At 40.6% G+C, this 11,928-nt stretch overlaps 1 protein-coding gene across 4 annotated transcripts; it reads left to right on the top strand.

Moving 5' to 3' along the window:
* Positions 1 to 335: 335 nt before the first annotated feature.
* Positions 336 to 11,113, top strand: LOC101822668 (resistin-like gamma). 4 transcript variants are annotated; one of them, XM_040750735.1, is made up of 4 exons: positions 336 to 456; positions 622 to 770; positions 1,220 to 1,300; positions 1,825 to 2,097. In XM_040750735.1, exons 2-4 carry the CDS (start codon positions 647 to 649, stop codon positions 1,950 to 1,952), a joined length of 333 nt encoding a protein of 110 aa, XP_040606669.1. In that variant the 5' UTR covers positions 336 to 456; positions 622 to 646; the 3' UTR covers positions 1,953 to 2,097. The 4 variants fall into 4 exon arrangements, with proteins under 4 accessions (XP_040606669.1, XP_040606670.1, XP_040606668.1 ...); XM_040750736.1 differs by having other exon boundaries at positions 351 to 456; positions 646 to 770; XM_040750734.1 differs by lacking the exons at positions 622 to 770; positions 1,220 to 1,300; positions 1,825 to 2,097 and adding exons at positions 9,614 to 9,762; positions 10,192 to 10,272; positions 10,837 to 11,113 and having other exon boundaries at positions 438 to 456.
* Positions 11,114 to 11,928: the final 815 nt, after the last annotated feature.

Here is an 11,928-nt window from a genome sequence, read left to right as displayed (position 1 = left end):
TTTCAGGAGTTGGTACAACTTGAATGCAGCTCCATCACTGAAAAGCTCACACCAGAATCTGTTGAAATTCTTTGATGCTGCATCTATGGAGCTCTCTCCTGGGTTTTCCAGAAACCTCCTATAGACAAGATTTACCACTTGGCAATTCTTAAGATGAGAGTCAACAGTTGATTTCTTCTCCCATAACTGTGTTGTGGGTGGATCTTGGAAGTTTCAGCTTTTCCAAACAAGTGAAGAGGGTTTCCTTGCTCAGTATCACAAACTTCACATCTTCTACTTTAGCCAAGTGTCTTAACTTACATAAAATTGCTTTGCAAGACACCAGGCTGTCAATCATACTGAAAGCTTTCAAGTCACTGGGATGTGCTTGTATATATTAAGGGTGGCCAGTCAGCAATCCACAGTGTGTTAAAGCATCTCAGCTGGTCAGGGCCTGGAACTACTTCTGAGCTTCTGGTGAGTCAGTCAGATCTGGGGAACCCTCTCTGCTTCTCTAAATGGCCAACATAGTTACAAGCTGGGTACCTCTGCTGCTTCTGCCCTACTCTCTCCAGAATATTTCTTTCCCTCACAGCCATGCCAGAGCTTAGTGCTCTCATCATCTTTGTCTTTTTGTCACAGTCCTGGGATACTGACTTTCAACAGGATGAAGACAACAATTTGCTCTCTTCTCATCATCGGCTCCCTTCTTCAACTGATGGTCCCAGTGAATACTCAGGACAACTTAGCCTCCCTCCTAGGGAAGCTCAAGGAACTTCTCAAAAATCAAGGTATGAGATGAGTAGCAGAAAACACAGCCTAATCCTTGCTCATGCTGACTGTTCATATCCTACTCTAAGATTTAACCTCTGTTCAGTACACTTCATCCCTGCCTTCCTGACCAGGGCTTTCTTCAGTACTCTTCCTTTTGGAACTCATAGACAAGAACTCAGTGTTCTTGATGAGGATGAAGAAATGAGGCTAGGTCCTGTAATTTATGAACACGTTATGAAACATGTATAATATTAAGCTTTTTTTAGTTCATTGAATTTTCACAGGCAACTTATGAGGCAAGTATACCTTACTTGTTACTATTGTCTGTTCACAAATGAGGAAACTAAATCATTAAAGCTAGTGAGTGGACTACTTATGGAAGCAGTGACATGACCAAAATAGAGGAGGACTTAAAAGAGAATTGTGAGAAAACTCATGGGCAATATGATTTTTTCTGTTTACTCAGATGGTCATCAGTTCCCTGTGACTAACACTCTCTCCTGCACTAGTGTCAAGGCTATGGGCACCCTAGCCTCCTGTCCTACTGGTGAGTAACTCCTCAAGGAGAATTTGGAATAATCTGTCCCTGTGTCCACCTATTGATTACCTAATATCACCTTTTCTTTACTCAGATTTGTATTGCTATGGTGCTGAGTCATAGTTCCAGGTGCCTAGACAGCCCCTCCTGGTTTTCAGTTAGCTTTAGGATGCCACTAAAGGACTCTGTGAACCCAGTTATTTCAGTCACTTCTTCCTTCATGCCCACAGATGATGGTCTACCTGAACTTCAATTGTGTGGTCATGAATGTGTCCCTCTTTTCTTTCCCATTCTCTTCCCTTGTAGTGGTAGAAGAGGAACCAGCACACAGGCAAATTTGCCATCAAATGAAAGACAGTGAAACTCCAAGTCTATTAAATTATTTTTTCTTGAGGATAACTCTCAAAATTGATATAGTTTTATGTACCACAAAATCTAGATATATGCATGAGCTTCCTAGTGAGAACAGTTAGGGATTCTCCATGTCTTATGGTCCTAGGACTCTGATGTCTTTATCTCACACAACCATGCAGGGATGACCGCTACTGGTTGTTCTTGTGGCTTTGCTTGCGGATCTTGGAATGTCCAGAATGAAAATGTTTGCCACTGCCTGTGCCCAGTCATAGACTGGACTGCTGCCCGCTGCTGCAAACTGGCCTGAAAATGAGGACCTGAAAATCCAGTTTTGAAATGATGACTATAAAGAAATTGTCATCCCGTCCGGAAAATCTGATTCATTGTCCTGTAGTGAACTCATATGACACAGTAACTCTGTTTTTTAAGCATTAAAGACAGATTTGCACTCATCTATGTTTATGTCTTCAATGTTATTAACCCTGGCGTGTAGTGTCTGTTGCAAGAAGTAGTATCTGAATGGTTACACCTCACTGTATTTGAAATGAGTGATCCAGAAAGACATGAAACAAGGCGAGCAATGGATCACCCCATGCAATTCTCCTGTTCCCCCGTTTTATTAAAAAGTATAACTATATTGGATAGCAATAAATACAAAGTGCTTTTATGTGAACAGACATCTGCAGCAGTGAGATTTGGAAGACTGCAAAGTATGGGCAGATGGGGGCAATTTAAAATAACCACGTTCTAACTTTTCAGCATGTATGTGTACTCCTTCCAGTTTAAGTTCTGGTGATAGCTTTAAGGTGACTTCTCTCCCAATCACCTGTCTCACATATGTCAAAATTACACCATGTTCCTCAACTGTCACTGAGAATTACAATACTGCATCTTACTGGGGCATTAGAAATTTATAGAATTCCAAAACAAAAAGTAATTTAAAATACTAATGACAATGTTAAGAAAGTAGGCAAGTGATTTGTGTATTGAGTGTTCTATAAGTTTGTGAGCCTTCACAAGAGGATATAATACTTGTGTCAACTTTAGACTCCCAAACTAATTTTAAGTAATAAATATTAGTGTGATTGTTGATAATTAAAAGAAATTAAATACAGTGAACAACAACAATAAAAATCATCTCTTTCTACCTTCCTATTTATGGCAATAGGTATCAAAGCTAAAAACCACAAAGAATATACCTTTTATATTTAAAACTCACATAGAACATGCAGACACACTAGTTATGCTAGTAATCCAAGAGTTGAGGAGGCATAGATTTGCAAATTCCTTGAACTTACTGCCTAGCCATAACAACTGAATTGGCAAGCTGAAGTCATAGTGGGAGAACAAGGTGGACAGAACCTGAGGACAACTCAAGTTTATGTTTGACCTGCTCACATATGTAGAGGTAGAGAGGAAGAAAGAGAGGGAGAGAGGGAAGGAGGGAGGGAGAGAGAGAGATCTTTAGCCACATTTGCATTGACATTAGACTTTATTTTCCCCAAGGGTTTGCTCAGTTCCTAATTTCTTGTATTGAACTCTGGTTTAGTGGCTTAGAACTCGACCTGCATTTTAAAAAATAAAAATAAAATCTTTCCAAAAGCAAGCTTTGTTATCACGCACCAGTTTTTCTATATTTTGAAAAACTTGTTTCTCAGTCCTTAAATCCTAGTACTAGGATTCTAGGCCATAATTCACAAAGAAGTTAGGCTCCATGCCAACAACAGTGACTTCCCCCAAATGATCTGGGTCCTTTCTATGTTTGCTTAAATATAACCTATCAATTATTGATGAAATAGTGGAGTGAATGACAACTGAGAAAGTGACCAAAAAGTGCAGCTACCGGGAATAGGGAATTGAGATATTATGGAGCCTTGTGCTAAACTTGGTGTCAACAGGGAATACTGGGATCACATCCCAGATGTCTCAGTTCAGATCAGCCAGCTTCCATTTGAAATGGTTGTTCAAGTGGACCTGCTTCTGGCCTGCATTCTGGTGCCCTGCTGGGAGCTTCCTGAGTCTGGGGACTGCCCATGGGGGAACCCATCAGGGGACCAGGCCATTCAGAGTCTGCCAGAATAGGTGCTAGTCCCGCCTCCACCCAGGGGAAGAGGAGAGCCATCTGAATATTGGACCTGCTTGAACCCACTGGAAGAGAACCTTAGACCTGTACCCACCAGGAGAGGGAGAGACACCCACCTGCACCTACTGGAAGAAGGGATGGGAAGACAATAGTATAAGAACTCAGTCAACAACAGAAAAATCAATATGATACCACCAGAGTCTAGGGACTCCACACCAGCAAGACTTGAACATCCCAACACAGATGAAGCAGAAGAGAATGGCCCTAAAAACAACTTTATGAAGATGAGATAGACCCTCAAAGAGGAAATGAGAAATCACTTAAAGAGACAGAAGAAAAAACAAACAAAATTCAAGACATGGATGAAAAGACAAACCAAAATTGCAATCCCTATCAAAATTCCATCACAATTCTTCAAGGACCTGGAAAGAACATTAATCAACTTTATATGGAAAAACAAAAGGCCCAGGATAGCCAAAACATCCCTATACAATAAAGGAACTTCAGGAGGCATCACCATACCTGACTTCAAGCTCTATTATAGAGCTATAGTCCTGAAAACAGCTTGGTATTGGCACAAAAATAGGCAGGTAGACCAATGGAACCGAATCGAAAGCCCTAATTTTAACCCACACACCTATGAACACCTGATTTTTGACAAAGAAGCTAAAACTGTACAGTGGAAAAAAGAAAGCATCTTCAACAAATGGTGCTGGCATAACTGGGTACTGGTATGCAGAAGACTACAGATAGATCCATGTTTATCGCCTTGTACAAAACTTAAGTCCAAATGGATCAAAGATCTCAACATACATCCAGCCACACTGAAACTTTTAGAAGAGAAAGTGGGAGATACTCTTCAACGAGTTGGTACAGGAGACCACTTCCTACACATAACACCAGTGGCACAGGCACTGAGATCGACAATTAACAAATGGGACCTTCTGAAACTAAAAAGCTTCTGTAAGGCAAAGGACACAGTCAAAAAGACAAAAAGGCAGGCCACAGAATGGGAAAAGCTATTCACTAACCCTACATCTGACAGAGGGCTAATCTCCAAAATTTACAAAGAACTCAAGAAACAAGTCTCCAAAACACCAAAGGATCCACTTGAAAGGTGGGGTACAGAGCTAAATAGAGAATTCTCAGTAGAGGAGGCTAAAATGGCCAAGAGACACTTAAGAAAGTGCTCAACATCCTTAGCCATCAGGGAAATGCAAATCAAAACAACTCTGAGATACCATCTTACTCCTGTCAGAATGGCTAGAATCAAAAACACCGAAGACAATTTATGCTGGAGAGGATGTGGAGAGAGAGGAACACTCCTCCACTGCTGGTGGGAATGCCGACTCATACGGCCTCTTTGGAAATCAGTATGGAGATTCCTCAGGAAAATGGGAATTAATCTACCACTAGACCCAGCAATTCCACTCTTAGGCATTTATCCAAATGAGGCAGGTTCATACAACAAGGGCATCTGCTCCACTATGTTCATAGCAGCATTGTTTGTAATAGCCAGAACCTGGAAGCAACCTAGATGCCCCTCAACTGAAGAGTGGATAGAGAAAATGTGGTACATTTACACAATGGAGTATTACTCAGCAGAAAAAAACAATGGAATCTTGAAATTCGCAGGGAAATGGATAGCACTGGAAGAAACCATCCTGAGTGAGGTAACCCAGTCGCAAAAAGACAAACATGGTATGTACTCACTCATATATGGATTCTAGGTATGGATCAGGATAGTGCCAGTCTGCACTTCCACAGATAGAGAGTCTGGGAAACAGGAAAGAACCTAAAAGATATGCATATATGCATAGTACCCAAGAGAAGAGGATGGAGACAAGATCCTCTGATGGGGAACACGGCGAGGGGTGGGAGGGAGTGGGACCTGGGAAGAATAGAGGGGGTAAAGAGGAAGGGAGTTGGTCATGGGGGAACAAGAAGTTGAGGGGGTGGGGGTACAATAGGGGGAAGAGGGAATCATAGGATCGAATACAGATCAGGCACCAGAGTGACCTCGAGTGATCTAAAGGGATAACATCAATTGGCAAGCTAAGCAATAGTGGAGGGACCACCTCGAATGCCCATTCCTGATAATGAACTTGATGTCTATAACCATCCGGGAGCCTTCATCCTGTGACTGATGGAAGCAGAGGCAAACACACAACTAAGCACTGAACTGAACCCAAGGAACCCAGTGACAGAGAGGAGTGATGAGCAAATTGGCAAAGAATGGGCTGGCAAAATCAGCAGAGACAGCTGATCTGAACAGGGGAGTGCTCTTGGACCCCAGACCGACAGTGGGGAGGCCAGCATGGGACTGATCTGGACCCCCCCAAATGTGAGTGTTAGTGAGAAGGCCTGGGCAACCTATGGGGCCCAGAGCTGTGGATCAGTGTCTATCCCTGGTATACAAACTGTCTTCATGTGCCTATAGCACAAAGAGAGATGCTCTCTCAGCCTGGACTCTTAGGGGAGTGCCTTGCCCCTACCAAGAGTAAAATGACAGACTCTAGATATCCCCTATGTGGAAGGATTTGGCAATAGGGTGGGAGGGAGGGGGGGAAGGGGAGTGCGGGAGGAGGGGAGGGAGAGGGAACTGGGATTGACATGTTAAACAAGCTATTTAAAATTAAAATAAAAAATGATAAAAAAAGAAGGGAAAGTAACATGTAAAGGCAAACCTATAAGAATTACATCTGATTACTCCATGGAAAATTTGAAAGTCAGAAGGTCCTGGATAGATATTCTACCAACAATAAGATACCATAGATGCCAGCCCATACTACTATACCCAGCAAAGCTTTCAATCACTATAGATGGATAAAACAAAATATTCCATACCCAAATTTAAACAATACATATCCACTAACCCAGCCCAACAGAAAATTCTGGAAGGAAAACTCCAACCCAAGGAAGTTAACTACAACCAGAAAAACATAGGCAATAGACAATTCCACTTTACCAAGAGACAAAAGAAAAAAGGGGTGGAAATCCACCCATTATTTCTACCAACAACAACAATTCCAAAACAAACAAGAATGAGCAATCAATGATCATTAATATCCCTCAATACTAATGGTCTTAACTTGCCCATAAAAAGACACAGGCTAACAGAATGGATTTGATGACAGAATCCATCCTTCTGCTGCATACAAGAAAGACACCTCAGCATCAAATACAGATGTTATATCATAGTTAAGGGTTGGGAAAAGAATTTCCAATCAAATGGACCCAAGAAAAAAGCTGGTATAGCAATCCTAATATCTAACAAATTAGACTTTAAACTAAAATCAATCAAAAGAGTGAGGGAGGTCATTTCATGCTCATCACAGGAAAAGTCCACCAAGATGAAGTCGCGATTCTGAGCATTTATGCCCCCAAAACAAAGGCATTCACGTTCTTATAAAATTACTAAAATTCAAATAACACATAAAGCCTCACCCATGTATAGTGTGTGACTTCAACACCCTACTCTCACCACTAGACAGGACTACCAAACAGAAACTTAACAAAGAAACAAAGGAACTAATAAAAGCTATGACACAATTGGGTTTAACAGACATCTATAGAACATTCTATCCAAACACAAAAGAATATACCTTCTTCTCAAAAAACAACCACATACTTGGCAACATAGCAAACATCAAAAACTACAAAATAATTGCAACAACTCCATATATCTTATCAGACCACCATGTTTTAAAGTTACATTTCAACAACAACACAAATTGAAGAAACCCTACAAACTCATGGAAATTGAATAATGTGCAATTGCACCATTCCTGGGTCAATGAAGAAATAAAAAAGACTTCCTAGAATTCAATGAGAATAAAGGCACAATATATCCAAACTTTCGGGCCACTTTGAAAGCAGTGCTAAGAGGAAAGTTCATAGCACTAAGTGCCCACATGAAAAAACTGGAGACTAGCCACACTAGAGAATTAACAGCACAGTTGAAAGTTCTAGAACAAAAAGAAGCAAATCAAATCGAGGGCTGAAATCAATAAAGTAAAAACAAAGAAACAATACAAAGAATCAATATAACAAAGAGTTGGTTCTTGGAAAAAAAATCAACAAGATAGACAAGACAAATCTTTATCCAAACTAAGCAAAAGGCAGAGAGAGAACATGCAAATTAACAAAATCAGAAATGAAAAGGGGGACATAACAATGGACACTGAGGAAATCCAGAGACTCTTCAGGTCATACTTTGAAAATCTGTACTCCACAAAACTCAAAAATTTAAAGGAAACAGACAATTTTACCAAAAGCAAACAAAGAAGAGATAAGCAATTTAAATAGACCTATAAGTCCTAATGAGATAGAAGCAGTCATCAAAAGTCTCCCAACCAATAAAAGTCCAGGGCCAGATGGTTTCAGTGCAGAATTCTACCAAAACTTCAGAGAACAGCTGATACCAATACTCCTCAAATTCTTCCACACAATAGAAGCAGAAGAGTCATTACTAAATTCTTTTTATGGGGCTACAATTACCTTGGTACACAAACCACACAAAAGCAGAACTAAGAAAGAGAACTACAGACCAGTATACCTCATGAACATGGATGCAAAAATACCCAACAAAATACTGGCAAATCAAATCCAAGAACACACAAGAAAAATTATCCACCATGATCAAGCAGGTTTCATCCCAAGGATGCAGGGATGGTTCAACATATAATAACAAAAATCACATGATCATCACACTAGATGCTGGAAAAGCCTTTGTCAAAATCCAATACTCATTCATGTTAACAGTCTTGGATAGATCAGGGATTACAGGAATGCACATATACATAATAAAAGCCATATACAGCAAACCAACAGCCAACATCAAACTAAATGGAGAGAAACTCGATGTGATTCCCCTAAAATCAGGAAGAAGACAAGGCTGTCCCTTCTCTCTATACCTCTTCAATATTGTACTTGAAGTTCTAACTAGAGTAATAAGAAAACAAAAGGAAATCAAAGGGATACAATTTGGAAAACAAAAAGTCAAACTTTCACTATCTGTAAATGATATGACAGTTTACATAAGTGACCCAAAAAATCTCTGCCAGGGAACTCCTACAGCTGACAAATACCTTCAGCAAAGTGGCAGGTTCTATTTTGTCTCTATTCTGATGTGAAGTGTTTTGCGAGATTTCCTTTTAGGAAATCTTTCTCTCTCTCTCTCTCTCTCTCTCTCTCTCTCTCTCTCTCTCTCTCTCTCTCTCTCTCTCTCTCTGTGTGTGTGTGTGTGTGTGTGTGTGTTAATTTCAGGTGTTGGTACAACTTGAATGAAGCTACATCACTGAAAAGCTCACAGCAGGATGTGTTGCAATTATTTGATACTGCATCTATAGAACTCTTCAAGGTTTTCCAGGAACACCATGGGGCCAAGAGTCACCACTTGTCAGTTCAGCTGGTCAGAGTCAACAGTTGATTGTTTCTCCCATAACTTTGGGTTATGGGTGAGTTTTGTATGTTTCAATTTTCCCAGACGAGTGAAAAGTGTTTACTTCCTCAGTTTCATGAACCTCACCTCTTCTACTTAAGCCAAGTGTCTTAATTCACAGGAAATTACTATATAAGACATCCGGGCTGTCAAAATGTACTGAAAGTGTTTACCCTATTGGTGTGTGCTTGTATATATTAAGGGTGGCCAGTCAGCAATCCACAGTGTGCTAAAGCCTCTCAGCTGGTCAGACCCTGGAACTACTCCTGAGCTTCTGGTGAGTCAGTCAGATCTGGGGAGCCCTCTCTGCTTCTCTAAATGGCCAACACAGTTACAGGCTGGGTACCTCTGCTTCTTCTGCCCTACTCTCTCCAGAATATTTCTTTCCCTCACAGCCATGCCAGAGTTCAGTGATCTCATCTTCTTTTCCCTTTTCTTCCAGTCCCAGGACATTGCTTTTCAACAGAATGAAGACTACAACTTGTTTCCTTCTCATCTTTATCGGCCTTCTCCAGCTGATGGTCCCAATGAATACTGTGAGCTTAGAGTCTCTACTGGAGGAAAAAATCAAGGAACTTACCAAATGTGGAGGTATGACTGAGGAGTAGAAGCCATAGCCTAATCCTTGCTCACGCTTACTGTTCATAAAACAGAAAATTCCCTATATTGCACTCTAAGTAATCTCTGCCTCTGTTTAGTTCACTTCCTCCCTGCCTTCCTGACCAGGGCTTTCATCCATACTCTACCCCTTAGAACACTTAGACAAGAACCCAGTGTTCTTGATGAGGATGAAGAAAAGGAGCATGGGTCCCGTAATTTATGAACACATTATGAAACAGGTGTAATATTAAGTTTTTAGTTCGTTTAATTTTCACAGCCACTTTATGGGGTAAGTATTCTTTACTTTTTACTACTTACTCTTCACTAATGGAGAAAGTAGGCATGCCCTAGATAGAAGAGGATTTAAAAGGGAATTGTGAGAAAGATCATGGGCAATATCACTTTTCTTCTCTTACTCAGATGGCTGTCCCTCCCCTGTGACTAAGACTCTCTCCTGCACTAGTATCAAGGCCTCAGGCAGACTAGCCTCCTGTCCTTCTGGTGAGTAACTCCTCAAGGAAAATTTGTGAATAATTACCCATGTGTCCACCCCCATCATTTCCCTAATACCACCTTCTCCTGTCTCAGGTTTGTATTGCCATGGAGGTGAGCCAGAATCCCAGATACTGAGAAATCCCTTCCTAGTTTTCAGTTGCCTTAAGGACGTTACTGAGGGACTTTGGGGTTCTGTTCTTCCTGTCATTTCTTTATTCATGTCCCTCATCCCAGCCCTTCTTATTCCTTGATTGTTCAGTCACAAACAATTTATTTCATAATCTTCTTTCCATGTCATAATCTATTCCTTATATTAGTAGGCAGGGGACTAGAACATGGTTGAAAATGTCATTTATTGAAAGACAGTGAAACTCCACATTTCAAGTCCTTCAGTTTAAGTACTTTTTGCATTTAATTTGCTTGAAGAGAATTCTGAAATTCAAATACTTTTTGCCCTGCAAAACCTAGATCTACCCATGAGCCTCCTATGAAGAAAGAACAGTTAGAAACCTTCCATCCCTTGTTGTGTAAAGGCTCTGTCTGATGTATGTGTCTCACATGACTATGCAGGGATGGCTGTCACTGGTTGTGCCTGTGGCTATGGTTGTGGATCATGGGATATCCAGAATGGAAATACTTGCCACTGCCAGTGCTCAGTCATGGACTGGGCCACTGCACGCTGCTGCCAACTGGCCTGAGAATGAGGAGGCTGAGAACCGAGTTTGGAAATGATGACTATAATGAAGCTGCAAGCTCAACTTTACAACCTGGCTCATGTTCCCTTGATGAATTCATGTTACCCAGCAACCCTGCTTCTTGAAAAATAAAGAAAAATTTCACCTGCCTATATTATGTCTTTAATGTTTTTACTCCTAACTTGGGAAATCTCTTGGTAGAAAACATTTTTCAGTATCTCAGGTGCATCTCAGTATTGCATGTGAGATGTGTGATTAGAAAAGATATGGAAAGAATGGGAAACAGACTGATTCTCCACTTCTCTTGTTATTTAAGAGGAAGTATTGAGCACATTGTTTGGCATGAAATATAATAAAGCAAGTATTATGCTCTTAATGGAGCTCACTAACTAGAACATAAATCAATGTGCAGGAAAACTTTGCAAGGTGTAGGCAGGCAACAGGAAACTGAAAATAATTAATTTAGAACCTTTTACCACACACATGTACTCCTTCTTACTCTAGTGCTGAAGAGGGTATTCATATAGGTGACTTCCTTCCCTGTTGCCCTTCTTTTAGACAACAAAATAAAGCCACATCACTCACATGTCACTGAGTCTTACTATATTTCGGTTTCCTGCATGTAAAAACTTACAGAATTCAGGGTAAAAATTTATAGAATTACACACAGAAAATAAGTTTAAGAAAGAAACCCAAGGGCATGGAAGTGATGGTGGTTTCATTTATGGACTTGAATTTTCGGCCTTCATGGTCCTGAATGAGACAATAATTCAGTTACAATGCCAGATTACCATAAATGATTTTTCTTTCTATTCTTCTCTCATATATTACATCCTGACCACAGTCTCCCCTACCTCTTCCTCTCCTCTCAGCAACCCCTACCTCCTCTCTCCCCCAAATCTACTCCTCGTTTGCTTCCCTTCAGGAAAGAGCAGGCCTCCTTGCGATATCAACCCAACATAGGATA

This window comes from Mesocricetus auratus, unplaced genomic scaffold (genome assembly GCF_017639785.1).
Source record: "Mesocricetus auratus isolate SY011 unplaced genomic scaffold, BCM_Maur_2.0 Super-Scaffold_100008, whole genome shotgun sequence".
In the NCBI taxonomy this organism is placed as follows: Eukaryota; Metazoa; Chordata; class Mammalia; order Rodentia; family Cricetidae; genus Mesocricetus; species Mesocricetus auratus.
Note: the sequence above shows the minus strand (reverse complement) of the source record. Positions and strands in the feature narration are given on the sequence as shown.

Excerpts from the sequence above, each read along its gene's own strand:
- LOC101822668 (XM_040750734.1), top strand. The coding sequence starts at position 9,639 with ATGAAGACTACAACTTGTTTCCTTCTCATCTTTATCGGCCTTCTCCAG. Across the intron at positions 9,763-10,191 it reads GGAACTTACCAAATGTGGAG|ATGGCTGTCCCTCCCCTGTG; the intron begins GTATGACTGAGG and ends TCTCTTACTCAG. Across the intron at positions 10,273-10,836 it reads ACTAGCCTCCTGTCCTTCTG|GGATGGCTGTCACTGGTTGT; the intron begins GTGAGTAACTCC and ends ATGACTATGCAG.